This window comes from Megalobrama amblycephala, linkage group LG10, assembly GCF_018812025.1.
Source record: "Megalobrama amblycephala isolate DHTTF-2021 linkage group LG10, ASM1881202v1, whole genome shotgun sequence".
In the NCBI taxonomy this organism is placed as follows: Eukaryota; Metazoa; Chordata; class Actinopteri; order Cypriniformes; family Xenocyprididae; genus Megalobrama; species Megalobrama amblycephala.
In genome coordinates this window covers 32,910,508-32,938,442 of record NC_063053.1, presented here as the reverse complement: position 1 = coordinate 32,938,442, position 27,935 = coordinate 32,910,508, and the positions used below count along the sequence as shown (strand labels likewise).

General features: G+C 36.3%; 1 protein-coding gene across 1 annotated transcript; it reads right to left on the bottom strand.

Moving 5' to 3' along the window:
- Positions 1–4: 4 nt before the first annotated feature.
- sft2d1 (SFT2 domain containing 1) lies at positions 5–27,717 on the bottom strand. Its single transcript, XM_048205790.1, has 8 exons — positions 27,519–27,717; positions 26,205–26,291; positions 25,029–25,114; positions 18,177–18,258; positions 17,415–17,450; positions 17,257–17,315; positions 12,564–12,593; positions 5–495 (listed from the first exon to the last, which is right to left on the bottom strand). The coding sequence occupies exons 1-8, from the start codon at positions 27,582–27,584 to the stop codon at positions 456–458; spliced, it is 486 nt and encodes a 161-aa protein (XP_048061747.1). The 5' UTR covers positions 27,585–27,717; the 3' UTR covers positions 5–455.
- Between the last annotated feature and the right edge of the window lie 218 nt (positions 27,718–27,935).

The window sequence follows — 27,935 nt, the reverse complement described above, 5'->3', positions numbered from 1 at the left end:
CAAAGCAGGGGTATTGTATTTATTTGGTGTGCATGTGGAATCGTGGTTTTTTTCCTCTTCTTTTTTTTTTTGTTAATATATTTGGTAGAAAGGTATTTTTCTGTACAAAAGTGAACAGTAGTAATTGACTTCATTCATAAACATCACACACAATAAGGCACTTGTTTTTCACTCAGTTTTAACTGGCAGTATATCATGTAATAAGCATTTATACGCCACAAAAAAAAAAGCTTTAGAAAAAAATAAAAAAGGCTAGTAATAAATGCAAATATTATATATTCACTCTTAATATTACACAATACTTATTTAAAATTATTATATTAAGACAAAACATGAATTTTTAAGGTCATGGAGAATAATTTGGCAGGTTCTGAAATGAAAGAGAAAAACAATCCTTTTTTTCCATATTCATTCTTGCAATGCACGTCCTGCCGTCAGATGGAATACTGGGTACTTCAGCTCAAACAGGTGGTGAAACACTTAATAACAGCATCCCTGTGAAAATAAAAAGACATTTACGTTTATGGCTGACGGCTCAAAGAGTATTATATATGGGTGGGTGCTCACAGCAAAATCCACAGAAACAGATGGATAATGAAAATACTATGATGAAAACCATACTTAATCCTAAATAAACCGATAGCTTGCTGTTAATGTGGTTTATTACCTCAACATTCAATTTAATTCTTTGTGCTAAAAAACAAAAACAAAAAAAACGGCTTATTGTTTCTTTGTTGTGGCAGGGTGGAGCTCTTGCATATTTAATTATGTTTTGGCGGGAAAATATTCCATGAAAAGAGTAGCAGATCAACCCCATTTTTCCCAGTGTGGAGTAAGGTTTATAGATTATGATAATTGTAATGCACTTTTCAGGGCATTCATTTCCTTAAAAATCATTTTATTAGGCTAGTTTGATCCAGCAACTCAAGGAAAAAAAGCGTTATTCAGAGATTTTGTTCCTATAGAGGGCATGCACTGACGTCACTTTCCCGCCGGAACGCGCTCCCTCAGCTGGACTGAGTGGTAAAAGAACCCGTTGCATGACTGGATTTAACAGAGGTAAAACGAACGATTACACTAAAGGTTTGGCTCGAAAGTGTCCCTTATAACATGTCAAAGAAACCTAATCCTTGGATATTGACATGCAGCCAGGAATCGTGTTTCCTGAGATTTATATGTGCCTGATTTCGACGCCGGGGAAATACATAAAGCAAATCTGCCTGTGAATAGTTTAACTACAATAGTATAACTACAATATAGGTAGGTTCATATCAGAGTAATCGCTTATATCAAGGTTTACATAATATATATATATATTTATTATTATATATTATACATATTATATTTATTATACATCATATCTTCCAGCCCTAAAACTTGTAGTTTTTGGCAGTGTTTATTTAAAAACACCCAATTATGCAGAACATAAGATGGTAAATATTTAATTGATGAGTTGTCAACACAATATATAACAATACAATATATACTGTATGATTTTACCTCAAAATCCAACAATTTGACACAAAATGATAACTGCAAATCCATGTTTCTCTGCTGGAGTGCAGTTGTTTCTGTGAATTGCAGTGATCCATTTGCTTCTTTTTTCTGTAGCTCTCAGCAGTCTTTAAATATATACCTCAGGTTTTGTGTCAAAGCTATACAGTCAATCACAAAGCTCTTTCCCGTTTTGGATGCGTTTTGTGTGTTTTTCGCGGCATTCACACTGAAAACCAATGCTGCCACTCAGTGGGCGTGATCGCAGTCATAACCGTCGACGGTGACGTCACATGCATACCCTCTATAGTGTGTAGAGTGCCACGATGTGACCAAGACAGCACAGATTCCATTCACAAGCAAACTGACTGTGAACAATGGAAATCTTGAAAAATCTCTCGCCGTCAAAAGTGACTTTAGAGTAAACAAACATGGCGGATGACAGACAAGAAGAAATGCTGAAAATAGGGTTTGGACTGCTTTTCACAGAAAATTTGCAGGAAAAAAAGAAAAAGGTTTGGATGAAGTCATGTTATGCTTCCGTCCGCTCACTTTCTGATTGGGTATAGTTACATTCAACATAATCTATAGAGTGTGTGTGTGTTTGTCCTCGGTGTTCCCCCACACAACAGCATTTCTGATCGTAAATATTCAACATGCTGGATATTTAAAGGTGCCGTAGAACGAGTTTTCAAAAGATGTAATATAAGTCTAAGGTGTCCCCTGAATGTGTCTGTGAAGTTTCAGCTCAAAATACCCCATAGATTTTTTTTATTCACTTTTTTAACTGCTTATTTTGGGGTATCATTAAATATGCGCCGATTCAGGCTGCGGCCTCTTTAAATTCTCATGCTCCCCGCCCCCGGAGCTCGCGCTTGTCTTAAACAGTGCATAAACAAAGTTCACACAGCTAATATAATCCTCAAAATGGATCTTTACAAAGTGTTCCTCATGCAGCATGTCTAATTGCATAAGTATGGTATTTATTTGGATGTTTACATTTGATTCTGAATGAGTTCGATAGTTTGCTCCGTGGCTAAAGCTAACATTACACACCGTTGGAGAGATTTATAAAGAATGAAGTTGTGTTTATAAATTATACAGACTGCAAGTGTTTATGAAAATAACGACAGTCTTGTCTCCGTGAATACAGTAAGAAACGATGGTAACTTTAACCACATTTAATAGTACATTAGCAACATGCTAATGAAACATTTATAAAGAGAATTCACAAATATCACTAAAAATATCATGTTATCATGGATCATGTCAGTTATTATTGCTCCATCTGCCATTTTTCGCTATTGTTCTTGCTTGCTTACCTAGTCTGATGATTCAGCTGTGCACATCCAGACGTCCTGCCCTTGTCTAATGCCTTTAACATGAGCTGGCATTTGCAAATATTGGGGGTGTACATATTAAAGATCCCGACTGTTACGTAACAGTCGGTGTTATGTTGAGTTTCGCCTGTTCTTCTGAGATCTTTTAAACAAATGAGGTTTACACAATGAATGGTGACAATGGTGTTTGAGACTCACTGTATGTCATTTCCATGTACTGACCTCTTGTTATTTAACTATGCCAAGGTAAATTCAATTTTTAATTCTAGGGCACCTTTAAGATTTGAGATCTGCGCGGCCCGACGCTCTTCTGAGCAGATTCAGTAACTCTTAACATGTCACACACCACTGGAAAATCTGATAAGATAATCTGTAGAACCATTAAGATCATTGTAACTTTACCTAGGATTGTTGGAAGGGGAGAATTGGGCCCCAAATCGGCTCGATTATCTTGTAGAGTGTGCCTTAAATTAATTGACTGAAACTCTGACTGTTTTGCATCATCACTGACTATGTTTACATGTGCACCAAAAATGTGATTTCTAATAATCAGAGTAAGGTCATAATCGCAGTAAGGTGTTTACATGACACGAGCAGAACTCTTCACTCTAGTTGACATGCAATTTTCATTATTCTGATTATTCTCTAATAAGTATGGTTATTCCACACTCAGATAGGCAAACAGTATGCATGTTACCGGGCATTGTTTTAATCTACTCGCATCAAATTCTAAATACATTTTTATGGACGTACTGGATAGTATTGGGTGCCGTGTCGAACATCGCAATTCTGGGTTTGCCTACGCTGCCGTCACATTCTTCACACCATCTGGATGAAGATACGGAGCAGAGACTGCGCAGCAAGCTTTGTTGACAGAGTTTAGCGTTTTGGAGAAGAGAAAACTTCAGAATAATGTCACAGAGTTTATTCATGTAGAGCGGTAATATTGCGCTTAAGGTGTTTATATGTCTGTTTATTGTGATTAAAATCGGCGTACGCCACACAGTTTAATGCAAATATGGTTACCCCGATTATGAACTTAATCGCATTAGTTTGATCATTGAAGTATTGCATTTACATAAGGTAAGGTTTAACCGCAATGTTGGCAAAATCCCATTATAATCGCACTATGAGGGTGCATGTTAATGCACTAACTCAAATAAAAACCTGATTATTTAAAAAAAATATTACTGGACTATTTTTAATTATATTTTTGTTGTATTTTATTTTTTAGAGTAATTACAATACTGGCTGTTTGGTTGAAAATGCTGGTTCTCTCTGATTAGGAAAAAGAGCAATTAAAAAATAAATACTGAGATACTGAAAAAATTAGATGAAAAATATTTGTATCTATATCGCTCAGCCCTGATATGGAGCTAAAAGATGAGGTAACTATCATGGTCTCCAAGGCAACAGCAGAACAAGGTCACGGTGCCTTCCTCGCCTCAGCCTCCACCCTTTTTTCTCTCTCCTCCGCCTCTGCCTCTGTCACCCTCTCTAAATGTGTTGCTATGCAGACTTTGTCATGCTCAAAATTCACAGGAAGTGGAGGAGGTGTGAAAGCAGTCAAGGTTAAAAGGAAGAGTAGAGACTTAGAGAATGAAATAAGGACAGAAAAAGAAGGGAGACTGACGAACGTCTGCATATATGTTACTCATCCCTCCTGCATTACACGCACCCACACAGCAGCCGCAATCAGGAGACCGGTTAGTGTTTAGCCTTAAAAGCACTGCACATACAGCACATAAATAAATGATGATAAACTCCCCCTGCTTTCTGATGAAATATCGGCGCAACGGATGTCCCGGCTTTCACGCTCAGCGGGTGGATTTCCTTAAAAAAAAAAGCTGAATAAGCCAGAACTAAATGATCATAGAGCAAAAGAAAAAAAAAAAAAGGGGGGGGGGGGGAATTAAATAAATTAGGATTATTATTAGCATATTATTTCCATAAATATAAAGATGTTATGTTTTTACTTGTCACATTAGGAGAAAACGGAGGAAGAGGGGTAGATATTAGGGTTGGAACTTGTTATTTGTCAGTTTTCTGATCATATTTGATTTATTTATTTTGTTTTCAAATCAAGGGAACCATCATTTCAAGAGGCATCTATCTGCCAAGATTCATTAGCTCCACATTAGGGCTAAGTTCATTTAACCCCCAAAACAGGGCTTTTATCATTAACTAAAACCAAAACCATAAAAAAAAAAAAAAAAAAAACACACAACAACAACAACAACAACAACAACAACGTTTCTTACTTGATAAAATAAACAGGTATTTTATTTCAGCTAGTTGCCAAGGCAACATTACTCATTTTCAGTTAGGATTAGTTTAAATCTACAATACTAGGGCTGTGCTATATCGTATATGTCGTAGTACAAATATATTGCACTATTGACACTTCAGAGTGATGAAATGCATGAATGAGATTATAAAGAGAGGGATATGCTTGATGTTAAAAGAGTTATAAGCGGAATATATCCTGAAAAGGAACTCGGTGTAGCGCTCGTGCTGACTGGCACACAAGTGCGCACACAGAAACCTGCCTCTCTCAGGTGAACGTGATTTCACCAAGTATGACAAGTTCCTGGATCAACATCTTTGTTGATCCTGGAACAAGATTCCAATCAACCAATCAGATTTGAGAGACAGGTTTACCATTTATGTCAAGTTTAGGCTTGCAACCTGGGTTCTTGCAACCTTCTACATCAGTGCTATTCACATATCTTTCCCCTCTGATTTTAGGGATAAGTTATGGGTAGGATTAGGTTTAGGGGTAGGAATAGGGTTAAGACTAAATTTTCGGACAGGAATGTTGTTCTAGGATCAACATAATATGTTGATCCAGGAACATGTCTTACTTGGCAAAATCACGGTGACCTCTCTCAGAAGGCGATCGCAAATTAGAGACGTGCTCGATGTTAAAGTGAATTAAGCACAATAAATAGGGGTGGGCAATATACTGGTTGACACGATTAGCCGGTAGAAATTTGTCAACTAGTAGAGATTTTGGATGATCGTCGCGTGAGGTTGCTATGCTGCGCGGTCACTATGCTGCGCGGTCACAAAAGTTTATAATTTGCATGAGTTTTTAAGCATTGTGGTTTAAAAACAAGTGGTTTTAAACTGTTAAAGTGTAATTAGCAGCGAAAGACAACTAATTTCAGCATTTGCACGTGCTCTCTGAGAGACGTGCGACATGAAGCCGCTACTCATAGAGCGCGTAAGGACTGAACTGAATGCTTTATGCCACCTAATTGGGCTTGGACAGTTAAATACAAATACCTATGTGCCAAAGTGACCACGTATTTGCAAGTACACAGAGCCATTTATGTCTTAAGTGAAGGTACAGTTGAGAAAGACAAGGCTCAAGTTAATGGATTGGTGCAGTCAGTCTTAAAGGGACAGCATCCAAATTTACCTGCTGTCATTATTAATGCTGATCAAACAACAAAAAAGAGAAAATCTCTCACTGCTTGCTTTTGTAACTTTAATAAGAATAAATGTATATTAAATTTACACAGTAAAGACTATGCATTGTTTTTATACCTTTGATTACTTTATACATTTTCTAGTGCTTGACGTTTTTTCATGTAGGTCTATTTCGTCTGTCTTTGTTCTATTGTAGTTTGTTTTCTTTGCTTTCTTTATCAGTTTGTCTTCAGTAAGCTTGAGAGTTTTTTAGGCTAGTATACATTTTTTTTAATTATATTGAAATTGACGATAATTATGAAATTTCAATGTTATGGAAAATTTTGATATCATAAAAATCTTGTTTAAAGGTGCCATCGAATTGAAAATTGAATTTACCTCGGCATAGTTGAATAACAAGAGTTCAGTACATGGAAATGACATACAGTGAGTCTCAAACTCCATTGTTTCCTCCTTCTTATATAAATCTCATTTGTTTAAAAGACCTCCGAAGAACAGGCGAATCTCAACATAACACCGACTGTTATGTAACAGTCGGGGTGTACACCCCCAATATTTGCATATGCCAGCTCATGTTCAAGGCATTAGACAAGGGCAGGTAGTATTAACGTCTGGATGTGCACAGCTGAATCATCAGACTAGGTAAGCAAGCAAGGACAACAGCGAAAAATGGCAGATGGAGCAATAATAACTGACATGATCTATGATATCATGATAGTTTTAGTGATGTTTGTGAATTGTCTTTCTAAATGTTTCGTTTGCATGTTGCTAATGTACTGTTAAATGTGGTTAAAGTTACCATCGTTTCTTACTGCACGGAGACAAGAGCCGTCGCCATTTTCATTTTTAAACACTTGCAGTCTGTATAATGCATAAACACATCTTCATTCTTTATAAATCTCTCCAACAGCTAGCATTAGCCGTTAGCCACGGAGCACTATCAAACTCATTCAGAATCAAATGTAAACATCCAAATAAATACCATACTTGCGCGATTAGACATGCTGCATGACGAACACTTTGTAAAGATCCATTTTGAGGGTTATATTAGCTGTGTGAACTTTGTTTATGCAACGATAGAGTCGAGAGCTCGAGAGGGGGCGGAGAGCGCGAGCAATTAAAGGAGCCGCAGCCTGAATCGGCGCATTTCTAATTATGCCTCAAAATAGGCAGTTAAAAAAATTAATTAAAATAAATCTATGGGGTATTTTGAGCTGCAACTTCACAGACACATTCAGGGGACATTTTAGACTTATATTACATCTGGTAAAAAAAACATTCGATGGCACCTTTAAAGCAACAATAACTATCATGATATATATCATTATCGTGATATAAAATTACTCATATCGTGATATAAGATTTTGGTCATATCGCCCAGCCCTACATAATACCAAAGACTATAGAATAACACAAGATGTGTCACTCGTATTGTTTTGAATGGGAGAAAGTGTAATGCGCAATATGGCGGAATAAGTCCCGCCTTCTAAAAAAAGAGCCAATCGCCGACTGGTAAAGTCATCGCGTCACTTCAGCGGTCGTTAGAATCACCGGTTTCTATAGAAACAGTCAGACGCGCACCTCCGAAGAGACGCGCATTTAGGTCTGCGCCTTAGCTTGATCCAGCCTGAAAAATACAGTTTTTTTGTCATGATTCGAGCATTTAGAAACTACATTTATGAGCCGGTTGTTAGATTTAATTGGTGATTTCAAATATGAAATTTAATCGTAAGGTTGGCGAACAGTTTTGGAGAATTTGATGTTTCCCCATTCAAAGAGATTGCATGATGCCCAGGATGCCCGAGAGGCTTTTCAAAGATGGCCGCCGAGTGAAATGACTTGTCTTAAATGGACTTTGACGATACACATCGTACTTACGCTGTTTTAATAATGAGAGGATTTGCCAGCATGTAGAACTCGTCAGTTAACTTGGGCTAAACAAATACTCTTTTGAAGAAAATTGAGCAGGGCGCACATGCGCTATCTATTAACCTCACGCACAAACAAGCGGCTCTGTCTCACATATGCAAAAGTGTATCGCACATGTGCTACTGAGGTACATTTATTCAATCGCACAGACCCCCCTCCCCCCCATTTTAAAAAACGCATTGGATCTAGATGAATCCCAAAAAATTTGCCTAAAGGTGACAAATTTGCATCCCTGAATAATAATAACAAAAAACATCGGTAACCCTTTAGTTTAAGGTCAAATTCTAGATGCTTATTATCTTGCATATTACTAGAATATTGGCTGTTTATTAGTACTTAATAAGCACATATTAATGCCTTATTCTGCCTGACCTTATTCTACATTCTTAATCCTACCCAATACCTAAACTTAACAACTACCTTAATAACTGTTAATAAGCAGTAAATAAGGAGTTTATTGAGGTAAAAGTCGTAGTTAATAGTTTATGTGTTTCCTATACTAAAGTGTAACCAAAAGTGCTGTTAAATGGTTAAAAAGCAAGCAATTTTAAAGCAAGCAATACAGTCATTTTTAAACAATATTTGGAGTTAAATAAAATTGCCCAGCAGGTTGGGCAAACATTTACCCCAAACACTGAATTAAAACAACACATTCACTGGGTTAAAACAACCCAACTGCTAGATTTGTCCATTTTCAACCCAACTTGGGCCGTTTTTAACCCACCATTTTTAGAGTGTAGAATTAGAGTTTTAAATTGATTGAAATGGACAGTCTGACAGTCATTAAACATACACAATTTCTCCTGTATAAATATTTTTTTGAAGAACCTTATTGACTTTCATTGTATGGACAAAAATAAAACTTTTGTGTTTCATAGAAGAAAGAAAGTCATAAACATGAGGGAAAACGTTTAAATCACTAACAAATCATCATAACACACTCATACTTGAGAGACAAAGAAAGATAATCAAACTAAATCTAATGACATGGTCTTTAGGAATCTTAATGGCCAAAAAAAAGTGCATTAAAATATTAGTTTGTGGATATGCACCATGCTCATGAAAAAACATGTGCACAGCTCAATGTTCAAAACAGAGATCAGTGGGATAAACAGCTCATGACGTGGAGCCTGCTCATGCTAATCCAGTAAAAACACAATGAAAAGAGCCATAACCCACAATTTTAAGCCACTCAAAAACAGCATTACTGAGCTTGTTGAAGGGTGCGGCTATTTCTAGGAAAACAATCAACAATGAAACAATGGTGAGAGGGGCCTCTAAAGATGAACCAGCTACTGATAAATGGAAAGATGAGTCAAGGGTTTGGTCTTAAAATGAAACGAAAGCAGCAGGTGGAATACAGAGGGAATCATTTGAGAGGAATTGTTTTCCTCTTTCAAGAGGTTCTTAAGCAGGGATGGTGTCAGGTTGGGGGGGATGGGGTGCCCTGACTGTCAGAATCCATCAGAAACATGCACAAGCACCTCTGGCAGGAAAGGAGGGGGGTTGTTGGGCTCAGCAAGGGATACAAAACATTTTTAATGATTCTTTTGTATCTGAAGATCCAATAATGCTCAACATTCCAGCGAATGAGGTGACCGCCACCCCTTGAATGTTTTGTGTGTCATAAGTTGTTTACGTTGCCTTCTTGCTTACGATAGTTTAGAGTGTCAGCATAAGCTAGATTGCGTTTTATGTTCATTTCTTTTGTACCTCTTTTTTTTAGGATTTTCATTTAAATTTTCTACACCACTTTATCTTCTGGATTCCTTTATTGCCATCCAGCAGCTAAAATGATTTTAATATCTGTAAACAAAGAGATTGCCCAAAAATGAAGATTCTATTGTAATTTACCTTATTTACTAATTTACCCTTTATGTTGTTCAGTGGAACACAAAAAGAGAAATTTTGTAGAATGTTCATGCTTCTCCTTTCCATTGAATAAAACCATACAGTGATGTGTGTACTATATTTTGAGCCTTCAAAAACAATATGCTAGCTGTAGTCTCAATAAGTTGCCACAAAAAAAGCCTCAAACAAAAAAAAACAAAAAAACATATGGACAAGCAAAATGAATTTTAAACATTTTTAAGGTATTAGATAAAGAACTTTATCAGGCTCAAGATGAAAAACAAGCAGCCGTTTGCATGGCACTGGGAGAGCAATGCGCTCCAGTAGGGGATTAGTGCCATATGGTGAAGGCCAACAGCCTCAAGACCATAAGTAAATAACAACATGTTTTCATTCAGGGAATTCGGCTCCCCATGTGTACACAACCCAATCCCACCCAACAAACATGAACTGAGAGAGAGGGTGTCAGTGTCTGACATGCTGCCATTTGCAGACAAACTTCTGACTTACACTGAAGTTAACTGAGATTTAAACTGGCATTTGAGCTAATCTAGTTTGGCTGACTAATATGGTTAACTTCAGTGTTGCACATCACAAGTAGAGCCCTTATATTCTAGGCTATGCCATCAGGTTAGGGATGGGCGATATGGCAAAAATATCATATCATAATTTTTTTAGGGCAGGAAGGATCACGATCCACAATCTTATCACAATTCTTTTTCATGGTGGATTTTAAGACTATTTTGCAAGTCACTGAGCTAATTTCCCCATTTTAAAAATTTAGCCTTACATGGTAACAAAATTAATTTCACATTTTATTTATTATTTTGTCTTTGTTATTAAAAATAAGAACAAAGATGCAAATTACAAATAATAGGGCAAATACAATATAAGGTACAAATGAAATAAACAGTGCTTTAATTTTTTCAGCTAGAGTAGGTGTATTTAACAGTAGCATTAGAGTAAGAAATTGAAAACGTAAAAATAAAACACTACGTAGTATGCATTAACACTGCAAATCTTAATGCACAGATCCAATCTTTTGACCATATCCGATTTTTTGACCAGTGTGTTTACATTCACTTTAGACGCGACTGGTATCCGATATTTGTGTTTACATTAATTCCCGCCCAAAATGATTGTCATTGATAGCTTTGCATGCACATGATAGACCCTCAGGTTTTGAATGGCCGTGCTATTAAAATTATGTACATATTTCACGTCGGGTGGTCACGATTACCTGCCAGAATGGATAAGTTAATAGGTGTCAGTGTCATGGATGTTTTGCAGCGCAAATTCTGACTTGACGAATATAGACTGGAAAATAAAGGTAATTTGCATTTGTTATTTTATCTACAGTCGTTAGATCTAGAATTCTGAAGGGAAATAAAGTAGCAGGTAAGATTACATTTATTTGAATGAATGATAAAGAGAGAGCGAGCGAAGGAGAGAGTGAACACGAGAGAGTAGCCTACCCAGTGAAGCTTTTGGTTTATTAAAATAAAATTAAAAAAAAAAACACGGCGGTCTCTTTTAAATTAACCAGGCAGAGGCTGAAATTCAACTGCTGAATGTCTGAATTTCTTTCAAGATAAAAAGACATATAAAGTTTCTACCTCAATAATAAAGCTGCAAATTTTTAGTGCGAATGCATACAGACACGTCTGCTTCATAATACAACATTAAAGCTACCTTTTAGTAAGCAAACATGTCACCCCCACTTTGTGGTGGCTTGGAATTCCAATGGGAATCGGATTTGCGTGTTTAGACGTAGGTCGCATGTCCAGAGATCGGTTATGTATCCGATTTAAAACCACATTTGGAAGAGGCTCAGATCGGATGCGAAAAAAAAAAAAAAAAAAAAATCAACATGTTCTCCAACCAATACGCCTATATAGGTCGTTTGTCACTTCCCTGAAATACGACCCATAGGAGCGTTTACTAAAGTTGCGCCCCTATCGACAACAGGACACTTTCATTTTAATTCATTGTTCCCTTTTACCTGCGTCATATTTCGGGTTTTGCGTAGCTCAATTGGCAGAGCATTGCAATATATAAACAATATGCAATCATGTGATCGTGCGATCGTGGGTTTGATCCCAGGGAATGTGCTCAAAGTGTATATGCACTATAAATCACTAAGGGTAGGTTTAGGGGTGGGATTGGTTGTAGTCATTACTAAAAAAATGATTTTTGTTAAATGGAAATAGGACAAATGGTGTAAAAAGTCCACACATTGCATTTAAAGGAACACACATTTTGATTGGTAACGACAGTCATACGTCATTTAATGACGACAGACGTAACACGACACTGTCATTATTTTTACGCAAGCTAGAAGGCGCATGATTTTAAAACGTAAATATAGGTCATAAGACCGTCTCGAAAAAATTTGATCTTGCGTGGAATTTTGTGTTTACACATGTGCAACTAATTCCGATCTGTGTCAGATGTGGTATAAAAATTGGAAGAACAAAATATGAAACATTAAGAGCTGAGGAGGTATTTACTTACCGTGCAAATGGAATGTAGGAGATGCTGTACCTAAAAAATACACACAAAAATGCACAGTGTTAATACCCAATGTCCCATTAAAAGCTTAGAAGAGATTCAAAATCAAAACAATCTGAAAATAAGAGTAAATCCATAAGCACGTCATAGATGCCAGTTACAGCTTGCTTTTAAAGTAATGAAATGATGTAATAGAAAATGTGCTTACACTGTGAGTTCAACAGTGTTTTTTAAAGAAGACACTTATGATCACAAATGCTGTATTTATTCGACCAAAAATACAGCAAAAATGTAAATGTTGTGAAATAGCATTACAATTTTAAGTGATGTGACGTGTAACCAAAATTCTTGGATGAAGAGAAAGTTTAAAAGAAAAGCATTTATTAGAAATTTCTTTAAAAAAAAAAAAAGTTTTACACACAAACCATGTATGTATTTGAGACTGTAGAATATTAAAATACAAAATATAAAGTATAAAGTATACAGTCTAAAGTATGTTAAGCCTCATGTTTCAACCGATTAAAATATGATTAGCGATTTGTTACACATAACTGACTTCAAATTAAATGCTAATGTACTGACAGTTTCTCAGAAATGTCTAGCATCAAGGAATCCTCCCTACAGATTTCCCAGTATCCTATTCATACATATGTGGTTCAAGTGGTTGCCAGAGTGATAGCTGTTAGAGGAAGGCTGGCATTGGTCTGTGTCACAGTGTGAAAGAAGAGAATGTCCTGACAGTGAAACTGACGGCAATTACATGGCTAATAAAACCTGGCCTAGTGACGTGTGCAAAACTGGGCAGGAGTGTTGGAAAGGCCATCCTCACACACACACATATATAGTGTTCCCTCTCTGTTCATCTAACTATCTATCCATCTATCCATCCATCCATCTAGTAATTCTGTGTAAATGCTTAATAATATATAACTGTCAATGTCATAAGCCTTTTGAAACTTTTATTAAACTTTCAGGCAAAGCTTTGTCAAATCAACATTTAGCTTGTTTTGAAGAACTTTTCTAGTTCTGAGAGAAACCACATGTGTGTGATGCATATAAAATAATACATTTGGGTTTAATGTGGCAAATAAAAATCACTCCACAAACATATAACATCCATCTTTTTTCTTGGAGTTTGTAGTGAAGTGGTGAGCCCTGTCCACCTGGTTCTGCACCTGTGTACTGCTCGTGGCCAAGTGAAGGGGTCAAGACACGCTTAGTGGATCAGATTATTTCTGCTGCCCAGTTCCACTTAGCTGCTTTAGTGGCATGGGAATACTGCCCATCTGCCCATCTCCATCTTATTTTCTGGGCAGAGAACAGCCTTTAAGAGGTCTCCAAGTGTGAACAAACTTACAGTTCAAAGGGTCAAAGATGTGTGGGTTGTGATGTCCCTACATTGAAATGGCTCATGAATATTAATTAGCTTGAGCAAGGCATATTATTTTTAGCATTTGAAAACATTAAAGGGGTCATGACATAAAAAAAAAAAAAAAAAAAATCAAATTGTCCTTTTGACATAAAATGTTCTCCTCAGTACAAGAAAGCATTTATGTAACCAAGCTCCAAAAACACCTTGGAGCATCAGGAACAAGTGGATGGTAAATATTTGGGGGGTCCTGGATTGCATCAGAGGATCAGATCAGGAGTGTAATGGAGAGTTCGCAACAAAACTTTTGTTGAAAGATGAAGCAGTAAACTGTATTAGATCTGACAGTAACTGTAAGCAAACTATTTCTTAATGCTTTAAGGTATCATTCACATTCTTAGCACAAACAGTGCAGACCGAGTTACATGCCAAAGTTTAATAGAGATATAGGTTTGTTCAAATTCCTAGCCCTAAAGCTGCCGTCAGTTCAGTGAATTTTCATGGGCGAAATCCAGAAATTAATAGAATCTACGCAATCAGAATCTAGAATTTTGTGTATGAGGGTGAAAGATTTCCCACACTCAGATTTCGCAACAGGTTCAATATGGTCACAGGTATATGCCACATTGCCCAACAGAAGGCTTCTTGGTTTGAAAGTAACTTGTTTGAAAATTGTGCTTCATACATTGCTACACTATTGGCAATAGACTTTTTTTGTCAGTGAAATTTAGTTACTGTTGCTATAGCATACAGCATTTTAAAATACTTGCATTCTTTAGTATGTTTTTACTTTAGTCTTTATGAACACCACTTTACATTCCTTACACCAACAATTTACCTATATAATCACTCCTCTCATTTGTCACATCACCCTTTCTGATCATGGGTCTATTTTTAGACCATTTTCTCACCTTGCCAAGGATTCAACCCCCTGCCTCTAAATCTGCAGCCAGACATTGATGACAAACTGCATGCATGGTTTAATTAACAGGTAATCAGCCTACACTAGTCGAGATGCCCGGGCAGCAGGGTTCCAAAGAGCAGAACAAGCTGCCAATTTGTTTTACTGTAGGTGGCCAGGGCACATTACTACTGAAAGTGCTCAGCTCAGGGCTCAGTTGCATAAAAGCCCTTAAGTTAAGAAAACTCTTAGATATAAGGTTAAGGGTACCCTTAGTGAAACATGGATAGCAAGAAAAAACAAAAGTGAACAAGGGTTCACTTTAACTTCAAGGCTGTCATTAATTATTTTCCATTAATTACTTGGAGTTCCCTTATGTTCTGTTATGCATTGCAACAAGTCCTTAGTAACCATTTAGTCCTAAAAAAAATTAAGGGATCAAAACAGGTCCCTTAAGTCATATGCTGAACTCAAACGATGGATGGATGATTTCATGTAAATTGAGCATGAGTAGGTAACGATGTGCATTTTTAGCAATCAAAATAAGCCTTTTGAAAGTATGACATGAAACAGTCTGTACTGTCAGAAATAAAACAACACCAAAGTTTTCATATTTTTTCATCATTTTCTTCTGTGCACTTGAATTAATTAGCCTATCTCATGCCAACCTTTCATCTTGTGCTCAATAATAACTGATTATAGCAGCAGGCCTGGGTGTTTATATAAAAAAAAAAATAATAATAATAATTGGCTTTTGCAGTAAGAGTCTTTTGCTATTCGAATCAACAATGGAGTTTAAAAAAAAATATGACTGATGGACCGACGACGAGGTTCATGCTTTATTTAAGCTTATATGCAGAGGACGAAATCCAGCGGGAACTGTTAAGTCACATGTAGTCCTATGTCACCAGACTAAGTGCCTAATCTTCACGGTGAGACTACTCCACTACTTTAGACCGTGATGGAAACGCGGACAGCAACCGGTCTGGGGGGGAAAACTTCCTGGGACAAATTGTTCCAGGTAATTTCGGTGAAAACGCGGCTTATGCGAGTAGCACAGCAGGATTTTAAGCATCCTCCAGTGTCGTACCTGGACACTCTTGTCCTTCAGACTGCCTTTAATAATCTCCAGTCCATAACTCAAATATTGTAGTACAGCTGTAGTTTAGTAAATTCTAAACTTGTTTAAAAGTCAGTGATTAAGTTATGTTCTGTTTATTGTGTGAGATTTTGTAACTACAGCAACCACTTCTCCATTGCCGTGTTTTGCCAGAAACTAATCGCGAAATGCGAAGCATAAACACAGTTGAGACATTAGTTGCAACGCTCTTAAAGAAATCTCTTGCCTCAGTATTTTCCCCTCCCTCAGGGATATCTTAAGTCAAACCACTTAAGAGGTTTAATACAACTGCGCCCAGGTTTTTAGCTAAAGTGATCTAGCATTTTTGCTGATTTAACATGTTGGGTTGTGGAATGTTTGAGAAGTGATGTACTGATGATTGCCCGCATTGGTCAGTGTCTGTCAGTGCACTGTGCATTGGCCTTTAAAGGGTTCGTCCAAAAATGAAAATTCTGTCATTAAATACTCACCCTCATGTTGTTCCACACCTGTAAGACCATTTGTTCATCTTCAGACCACAAATTAAGATATTTTTGATGATTTTTGATCTAACCAATCATAATGCTGAATCCGATATTTTGTCCGACAAAGCAGACAGGAGTTAGAAGATTAACATCGGTGGACTTGTACTTGAAAAATGGTGTGTACTGACGTGTAGTCACATGGACTATTTTAACGATGTCTTTACTACCTTCTCATGAAAGGTAGTAAAGACATCGTTAAAATAGTCCATGTGACTACAGTGGTTCCACCTTAATTTTCAATGTACAAGTCCACCGATGTTAATCTTCTAACTCCTGTCTGCTTTGTCGGACAAAAATATTACTGTATTCAACAATTTCTTCTCTTCCGTGCCATTCTCCTTCACTCAGATTCATCAAAAATATCTTAATTTGTGGTCTGAAGATGAACAAATGTCTTACAGGTTTGGAACGACATGAGGGTGAGTAATTAATTACACGAAATGATTCATTTAATTTTTGGGTGCACTAACCCTTTAAGGCTTTGTCAATCCAACATTCCAAGTTTGATTAAACAAACTTTCTTTTTCTAGATACTTTCAGTTCCACTGATATCACAAAAAAAAAAAAAAAAAAAAAAAAATTTAGAAAGTGTCTTTCACATGTATTTTGCTGAACGAAACTACAATCTGAAGTCTCTGAATAAAAAAAATCTTTAAAAAGAGAGAAAAAGTTTATATTCGTTTCACACAATCATCATTTTATTATTATTTGACATAAACCTTGTAAACGTTTTTTTTTTTTTTCCTTTTTTAAAGGATGGTTGACAGATGTTTATCACCTACCATGTCATGGCCAAGAATTGCAAAATGCAGAAAATGATCGCCAGACCCTTTTTGTTCCACTGCAGGGCAACAAGTAGAAAAAATATGAGTAATGTACATTTTCTCAAGTGAATTGTAAACTAATTATAAGCAATAAACCTGTTGTGTAGGAAGCTTACCCAAAACACTGCGCATAATGTCAACACAAGGAATAGCTGGGGAAAGAGCACACACAGGATAAGAGATTGTCATCAAATACCCATGAGACATAGCAAAAAGAATTTTAATAGATATACATGCTTGCATTACATGTGGAAACAATGACTATATTAACAGCTGATGAGGTAAGCAATATGGGATTAATCTAGATAATATGACATTAGCAAAATGAGAGTGCTGTAATTGAGCAAGTGTGAACAGATTCAGACCAAAACAGATTATAACGGAAAGTGATTTTCCAGTGTTATTTTTCTGGATTACTACAGCAGTCATTTGAATCTCTTAATGCCTTGTAGTCATCTTAAGACCATCCAGATTTGTGACTGTAAAAGGCTGAAGCATTCCTTTTGTGTGTGCGTATGCTCGACACAACAAATTATACAGTTTAGCATTATATATATATATATATATATATATATATATATATATATATATATATATATATATATATATATATAAAAATATATAAATATATATATATTTAAATCAATTTTTCTTAAATGTTTCATGAAAGTGTGCTTGTGCATTTTGACATTTTGTTATCTAACACAATGACAAGGTTAAAAAAAAAAAAAAAAAAAAAAAAAAATGTAATAAGGAGAATATCTAATAAGGATGAGTCAACTGTTCTGCTATGAGGTTAAATTTGCCTTTCCAAAATGTCTTTTCTCATTAGATCTCCAGTGCTGACTCAGTGTGGTATGCCAGAGGCTCTTTCTTACCAGCATCATAATAGTGGCTAAAAGCCTGGTGGGCTCAAACATACGCTTCAGCTGTTTAAATGGACCCATCAGGAAACAGGTGCTGTGGAAAAACAGTGACACAGAATGATCTCAGTTCACAAGACACATGTATCCATCACTCACAGTAACACCAAAAGGGGCATTTATAACTAACAAAAGCAAATTAATTTGTTGACATTTTCTTGATTTTATACACTTCTTCCTAAACGACATAAACGTCATTTTAAAAGCATCACTTTGACCAAACAACTACTTTAGCCAAAAAGATTGACAATGTTTAATTTAATTTTTGTTCTACTTTTGTTGATACTGACTGCTTTCTATATAATAATGACTGTTCTGTCTAGTTGGATGCTATTGTGTATCACACTGAGCTTTTTAGATACAGATTTCAACAGTTAGTAAAAGTTTACTGGGAAAAGTCCAAACCAGATCACTGGAAAAATCTGCCCTTTGGCAGCATTTCTGCAAAATGATAATACGTTGCATCTTGCATATTTCACGAGACTTGTAAAGTAAAGTGTTAAGTGAGTGGTGCTAAAAGCATGTTCAGTTTTATCTGAAACAGATGAAAAATCAGGCGTGAATCTGGCAATGTTTTATTATGTTGGTTGTTGTACGTATCACGGCAGTTCTGAATTGAAATGTCCGGTTAGTGGCGCTAAAAGGTTAACGATAAACTACCACTTACACTAAACCCAAAACATACCCAATAGTATTAACAAAAGCAATTATAACATAAAAAAACACATTTTGACAAAATTCAGCTAAAGACATTTTAGATGCTATTAAAACATCTGTCAAGGATGCATCATCTAATGTCTAGAAAATTGAACAGGCAAATTAAAGACACATTCAAATCAGTGTGATATTCATGTTGCTTAAAAACGGTTAGTTCCTGTCCTTGATTCGCGTCGTGCCTAACAACGCCCTTCAGCCGTGACTTATTCACGATACAGCACAGCCTCTCGTACCTTATTGCTTACTTATAATCACAAGCAAAATCATCACAAATATATAACAAATATTACCAAGCCCTTGGTTTGTAGCCGTTACAAATATTTAATCTCCTGACTTTACAAAAGCAAAATCTTATTGATTTTCATTTGAGTGACAGGAAGACACCACCGGCACCAATTAGCATAATTCCTAAATCCATAAAGCCCTTTTATTAATTTATGCTGTGAGACATCAGCAAAATGAGTTAGCATCACAATGACGCAGAAGGGGGTGCAGAATCACAGAGTAGATGGACTCTGCTCAGGTCTCAGGGGGCTGAACCCATCTCCACTGCATTACTCAAGCAACCTTAACCAGGACACTCATTAGATCACAGAAACACTAATGCATGAGCCAGCCATGATGTCATCCTCTCTTCTATGACAACAGGCATCTAGGACAGCCATAATCTGACATTTTCAAAAACAGTCTAACATCCTAAGTAAAGAAATAGGGTTGGCTCTCTAATCTACAGTATGAGTTACTTCAAGCTAAAGGCCAAAAATGGAAAGACCAACATACAAATGATCTAAACTCAAAACCTGTCAAAAACACGCCCAGGTAATATTTCAAAAGTAAGCAAATAAACTCCAGTTCAGATCAACAGTTCTTTTGAATGTAAATGAGCTGTAAATAAATATCATGATCTGAATCATCTTTTCAGTCTGGGTCACGGCCTTTAAATTAAGATTCCTGATGCTACCTGATAATATGTCATGCCAGTAGGTTTCCAAACCGCTACCATGACCAGAACCAATGTTGTGTGTATTTAAAACAGGTAACCCAGACAGCATGACCCGTAACTCTAAAGACTTAACCTCTGTAGCTCTGTCAGGACAAGTCTCTGAATAAAGACAGAGTCTGGTTACTAATCAAACCAGACTGAATTTTTATTTAAGTGGCCCAATGGCTCAGTTTAATGATTTCTGACAGAGTTAAGACCTTCAAAGTAAAAAGTGATCTTCGGATATGCAGAGATGCAGTATGGGATAATGCCAGGGGAATTCTTCTAGGTCATTTTTACATCTCACTGCCCTGGTTACTAACTGGGTCTCTTCCTTCTTCCTACATCATGATTGGAAATAGCTGACCGTAAGCATTCTGTGATACACCAATGTCATGCTTTTCTGGAATTTTAGCTACATTATACATTTCCGGTTAAAAACGTTTTTGAACGGTGAGATTTTTTAATGTTTTTAAAGGAAATCTCTTCAGCTCACCATGGCTTCATTTATTTGATCCAAAATACAGCAAAAACAGTAATTTTTTTAGTGGTGTCTGAAACCTTAGTGGACATTATTGAGTGCACTCATTCAATCCCACAATGCACCGCAATAACAACCGTACAACTGATGTACGCTGAATGGCTAGAGAATACCCTTAATGCACTGTGACAGTCGTGTGCTGAATGAATTCCTAAGTCTCGCCAGAAAATGGTCCCTGTGGCTGAATCAATCCATCCATCCATTTTACAAACCGCTCGTCCGTGATGTACAGCGTAATATAATACATATATAATGAATAATGAATATACACTATTTCACAAGATGTAATAAGTCTAAGGTGTCCCCAGAATGTATCTGTGAAGTTTCAGCTCAAAATACCCCATAGATCTTTTATTATACCATGTTTTAACTGCCTATTTTGGGGAGTAATTAAAAATGCGCCTTTAAATGCTCATGCGCCCCGCCCTCAAGCTCGCAAGAGTCGCAACTCTACAGTATAATACATTGCATAAACAATAAAAAAGTGTTCGTGATGCAGCATATCAGATCAAGTAAATATGGTAATTATTTTTATGGATCTTTACATTTGATTCTGAATGATTTTGATAGTGCTCCGTGGCTAACAGGGCTAATGCTACACTGTTGGAGAGATTTATAAAGAATGAAGATGCGTTTATGAATTATACAGACTGCAAGAGTTTAAAAATGAAAATAAATTACATGGCTCTGGTCTCCGTGAATACAGTAAGAAACAATGGTAACTTTAACCACATTTAACAGTACATTAGCAACATGCTAACAAAACACTTTTTACAATTCACAATTTACAAATATCACTAAATATATCATGCATCATGAACAGTTATTATCGATCAAAACAAAAACAAAGTTCTTCCGCAAAATGCATGCAGTTTTGCTTTTTTAACCTCTAGAGGGCCAAAAGTTACATAGTCTACCTTCAGTTATATTAGCAGGGATGCACCGAAATTTTGGCCGCCAAAAATGGCATTTTTGGTTTTTGGCCGAAAGAGGAAAAAGGCTGATAATATAAGCTGAAAATATGCCGCCCCGCCCCTCCACGTTCAGTGATAAGGTTTCAGTCTCGCTCAGAATGTTTTGTAACTTTGCGAGCGGCTCCGCTTCCGAAGATGCACAACTTACGCTCTGTGTTTGCGCTAAGTTCTAGGCTCAAAATTCCTGTGTCCAAAATCACCCCCTAAACCCATAAATAGAGCACTACTTCAGGGAACAGCCATTTTTAGTGGTGTCTGAAACCTTAGTGGACATTGTCGAGTGCACTCATTCAATCCCACAATGCACCGCAATAACGAGCGTACAACTGATGTATGCTGAATGGCTAGAGAATACCCATAATGCACTGTGACAGTGCACTCGTGTGCTGAATGAATTCCCACGTCTCACCAGAAGATGGTCCCCGTGGCTGAATCATCCATCCATCCATTCATTCATTTTACAAACCGCTCGTCCGCGGTGTACAGCGTAATATAATACAGTTATAAATTCATTTTTATAGTGTCCAAATTCACTCACTCATTTTCAGTCACTCCTTCAAGTGAACTGAATTAGTGAACTAATGTAGGGAATAGTGAATGAGGGTATAGGGGGCGATTTTGGATTCAGCCAATGTTCCAATCCGTGTATGCGCTCTCTGCTCAGTTGCTGGCGGCCCGAATGCTCCACTCATGTACCACTCACGCTCACCGGAAAAGCAATGTACGCTCAAATAATGTGCTGACATGAAATTTCTCTGGACTTGTTTGTAAACTGTACATGGTGTGGTATAGCTGTGCTGGGCAATGCTGGTAAAATGACACTATCCTCTCATTCACTGACCTACTACCTGCTCTCTGCTCACATGCTCTGATGATAATAATATTAATATCAGTAAATCAATATATTATTCTTCATTCAGTTCTATGCAACATAATCAGATTTAACATTTATTTTTTGACCAATTATCAAATTAAAGTATAACATTTTAATACAGGCCTTTTTTTGTGTGTGTTACTTTAAATAAAAGTGTGGTTATTTTATTTTATTGGCATGTATTTTTTAAAGTCATTTTCGGTTTTGGTTTTTGCAAAGAGCATCCAGAATTTTCAGTTTTGGTTTCAGCTCAATTTTCATTTTGGTGCATCCCTATATATTACTATATATGAGATTTTTTATTATTATTATTATTCATGATGGCCATGGCAGAATTGGGCTACTTTAACACTGTTGCCACGGGTTCATGTCCACGGGTTGAAGCGACCCAAAATAACATTATATTTTGCGATTTTTAACTTTTTAATGGTATGAACTACCATAAGCAGTTGATGTCTTCATGCAAGACGACATTCTTTATATCTTTTCTGTAAGTAATAAAGTTGATGAGACCTGAACTAAACACTGAGAAATTAAACATCAGCTGATAAAAAAAACTAGACCATGCAGAGAAAATTCAACAATTCCATTAAAAATACTGGTAACACTTTGCATCAAGGTCTCATTTGTTTACATGAATGCATTAACTATCATGAACTAACAATGAGCAGTGTATTTTTACAGCATTAATTAACCTTTGTTAATGTTAGGTAATAAAAATGTTCTTGTTCATGTTAGTTCATATAGTGCATTAACTAATGTTAACAGACATTATATGATCTTAATAATGTATTAGTAAATGTTGAGATTACCATTAACTAAGATTAATAAATGCTGTAGAAGTATTGTTGTATTGTTAGTTCATGATAACTAATGTAGTTAACTAATGTTAACAAAAGAAACCTTATCGTAAGGGGTTACTAAAATACTGTACTGATTACAGAGACTGTTCAGCCTGGTGATTTCAGAGAACCAGACAGACCCGTTTCAGTCTTTGGGAACAGAACATCTTGCCACATGGCAACCCAACAACATTGTAAGAGGAGGAGAACAAACTTCTAAGCTGAACTGAAAAGACAATGCATGTCAATGGGAGCCAAAGAACATTTTTGAAGGGTAGTTACAAGCGACAGCTTGAAAAAAAAGTGTTATTTTGTCATCCTTTGAGCTGATGCACTGACAAAACTCAAAGTTATGAAACCATACCAAATGCATGGTTTTAGAGGACTAATCCTGTCAGGCTCTTTATGCAATCATGCCTCCAACAGATATGTAACAGAGATATGAACAGATTCCTGAAGTCCAGGTTCATTTTAGGACAACTGTGGCCACTTTGGGTCAGTGGCAGTTGAACGAAAATGACGAAGCAGGGCAGCTTCTGGGCTATGCAAGCAGTAGCTAACAGATGATGCATAAGTTGATTTCCACAAATAGGACAGAACAGAAGGCTTGGGAGAAAAAAAAGAACAAGAAAAAAAAAAACCCTCAAACCTCAAACCTGTGCTGAAACCTCAAATATAACATGAGTGCTTACTTTAAAAATAATTTTGATAACACTTTACAATATGGTTCCATTAATTAATTTTGTAAATAAAGTTGTATTATTTGTGTCCTAATAAGATGGAAAATAGCAATAAATTAATTTTCTGATGTCTTTTATGGTCTTGCCAACTAAAGGGTTAAAGTCACCATGAAATGGTAGATGGACAAAAATTGACAATTCCTATTTTTTATGGAATATTGCAGTATTTATTATGATTTATCCATGCACATCATTATTATATTATTTATTTTTTTAAATTAATGTGCTCTCATAGTTTTTTAATCAAAAGGACAACCTGTCACTCACATGAGAGTGGACAAAGAGTTCCCAATGGACAAAAGTTCTATCCTACAGTTTTTTTCTTGTTTACTCACATAAGTATATATACGTCACAATAGGGAAAAAAAAGACTATTGCAACTTACGTTTCATCCCAACTTTAATTTCTTCATGCCTTAGTCGCATTTAGAAGATTAGAGCTGGGCAATAATACAGTTTAGATTTTGTGAAATCACAAGTAATCAAACAGTTATAGATATGCTATATAGTATGTATTGCCCTACACAAGTTTACTGCATGTATGCAATACTTATATATCCAACTTTATATAAAGAGCTGGGCAATAATATAGTTACAATTTGCAGCAAAATAAAAAAAATCAGGCAGTTAAGACTTGCTATACAGTACATATCGCTTTCCTTGAGTATACTCCATGCATGGGGAGAAAAAAGGGTAACAGGTCTACAGATTTAACCAATAATTAAGCTGTCACCAATAGCGGATGACCAGTTTGGGACCAAATGTTGTAATTATTGATAAACATACATTTCCCATAAATTAAAGATGTGATTGCTGCAATAATCTGGATTGAATAGTTTAAAATTTAATGTCTGGAAAACTATGTTACTATTTATTTATAAATAGTGTCACTATTTATTAATTTTATGCTAGATAATACTGTATGTAACATACCTAATCATTTCCCCAAGTTCCAACAAAAATGCAGGATATTTGTCTATTACCTGCTCCATATCCACGGAAGTGTCAAAACTAGACAAAATTAAGTAGCCTACTTAATATCCAGTAAATCCCACCCACAAAATAATGACACAGAATCAGCATCCAAGAGACTGTGCCATCGTATGCATGTCCTATACCCAGCCATAATTACACTTACCTTGAAATTGCTGCAATGTTTCCAAGGGTGTAGAATACAGCAAACAGTTTAATACCAGCTTTAGGCAAGAAAAGGAGTGCAGTTCCCTGTTTCAGAAGATATAATGTGGCTTGTCAGTCAATTTTCAAACATTTCTATGAAATAACATGTCTGTTATAAAATAAAATCATTCTGATTTACAAACTCTCAATTTCAGAGTTTCATGAACACATTAAACAATTCTGCCACCTAGTGGTGTTACAAAGCTTTTGCGTAGTAGAGCGCTACATACTGTAAAAAGACAGAGTGGCCCCAAAATTTTTTTAGGACACTTCATTACACTTAAAACTGTATGAATGTTGTTGCATCAGATAACAAAATATCACACAAAGTGGCATGCTAAATGATGCTAGAGCTTTTATTAGAAGTAAAAGCCTACATATATAGTTTATGGTTGCGGTCTATGTTATCAGTAAAAGTGTTATCACACAACTGTGGCCAGACAATATACCAACTGAAAGCAGGAACAGGGCGGCGTCAACAGGGCGCCTAGTTTACCCATTTGTAATAATGGTTTTACATGTGTTGCATTGCATGAAATTCAAGAACCAATGGTGTTTTGCTGTCAATTACCTTTTTTTTTTTGTGTGAGAAAACAAAATTTTAGCTGTTATTAAAATTATTCAAACTTCTCAAATATCATTTACGATTGGGGATATTGGGTATATTCAAACTTGCCACATTGAGATTGCTTATGTGACATGCAATTATCTATGGCATTTGGTATCAATGTGCCTTTTTTAAATAAACTCAAGCATGAATGAGATTTGTTGGGAAGATTAGCCTATTAGTCACACAAAATTACTGTATGGCTTCAGGAAACCATATAATAGAAATATAGCAGACATATCATTAAAGACTATGTTTATGCTGTTTTTTGTTATTTTTGGAGCTTGGCAGTACAAATAATGAATACATTTTGGAAAAGAAGAAAAAAGGAGATGGGTTTGGAACATCATGAGGGTGAGAAAATTAATTTCATTTTTGGGGGAACTATTCTTTAAAGACTAAGGTAACAACAAATGACTGTGGGTGTTGGAAATCACCTAGGCCAATATGTGGGCATGGCTGCAGAAAGAACAAATTACTGGACAGATAAAGACCTTAATGGGAAAATAATGAGACAAGTTAACTCACAAGTATTGAGCACAAGATCCCTGCTGCGAAACAAATGACGAACCATTTCACCCGTGTGCTGAAACTGAGTGTTGTGCCGTCCATAACCTACAGAGAAGAATCACAGGATGTCACATGATTCATAATGCCCCATGAATAAAGACCAAAAGTTCATGCTTTTAGCATGCTGACTGCATCTGATTCATTAAAATGCCACTGACCCACAGGAAGAACAAGACAGGAATAAAATGTGCTATTGTTCTTGCTTTTCCATATAAATGGACGCATGCATTATCAAACTGATTAATAGGATGGTTGGTACTTCACATAAGAATAAATGTGTGGCATACTAACTGAAAACCTAAAAAGAACACGTCACTGCATTTTTACAGTTACAAAATTTATAAGTTACAGAATGATTTAAATCTAAAAAAGATAGGAAAATGAGGTTACTCATGATATGACCCCCTGTCAGACACTATGGTATGTAAAACAGGTAACACTTTAGTATAGGGAACACATATTCACTATTAACTATGACTTTTCCCTCAATAAACTCCTAATTTAGTTCTTATTAATAGTTAAGTTTAGGTATTGGGTAGGATTAAGAATATATAATAAGGTCATGCAGAATAAGGCATTAATAAGTACTAATAAACAGACAATATGCTAGTAATATGCATGCTAATAAGAAACTAGTTAAAAGACCCTAAAATAAAGTGTTACCGTAAAACATATCTAGTGGCATTTAAAAGGACAAAACAACTAGAAAGGGTCTGAAACGGTTTAAAACCCAGTGTCAGATATTTCAGTTTGGCTTGCAGGAATTAAAACAACATCCGGATGTCATGACCTTACCTCACATGATCCTTTCCCTCAGGAAGCATGTAAAACCAGCAGTGTTAACAAATATCAGTATCAGATAACAAACTTTTGCAAACAAATAAAAGACAGAGCAGGTATCATTGCAGTAACTTACTGTCCAAAATAGAGCAACATTACTATGTAATCACTTTATGTAGACTCGTTCTCCTTACAAACACCCTAGTATTATTATGATTTGTGATAACAACCATGTTGTTGTTGTTTAACTCTGTAATGACGGTAATATCATACCACCATAGTACACTTTGCAGGACACTAGAGTATTATGCTATTAGAGGTATGGTATGGTAATCATTCACCTCCATGGTATTACCATTTGGTATCACAGTACTTTTGTAAGAACTCAAAGGAAGTTAAAAATACCAACACTGTCAAACTCTGCGGGCACTGGGGCCTCTCAGACGCAGAAAAACTACCAATAAACACACGTTTAAGTTACTCTCCTTATACCTGAGCTGTAAGTCCCACTTCTTCATTCTCGTCTCGACCACTTAATACACGACGCAACTTGTCCATCGTTGCTCGTCAGGTGAAATATTGCTCAGCTGAAATTATCCAACAACTTCCTCGAAGTTCACCATTGACACACAAACCAGACGTTACTTTTCTCCACCCGTATTCCGTGAACTCCGCCCTTCATGTCACTGCTGATTGATATGGTTGGGCGTACTTTGATGAGTGACTTCTAAATTACCCAATCGTAGACAGATTTGGAATATCAATAGCCAATCCTCACACAGGAGGCGGGTATTGCCAAAATGATGGTGGAACGTGCATGCGCAGATTTGATCTCTGTTGGGTTTTTTTTTTTTTTGACGTGCTCCTGGAGGGCCACAGCTCCAGGACCCTCTCATGAATATATTTATG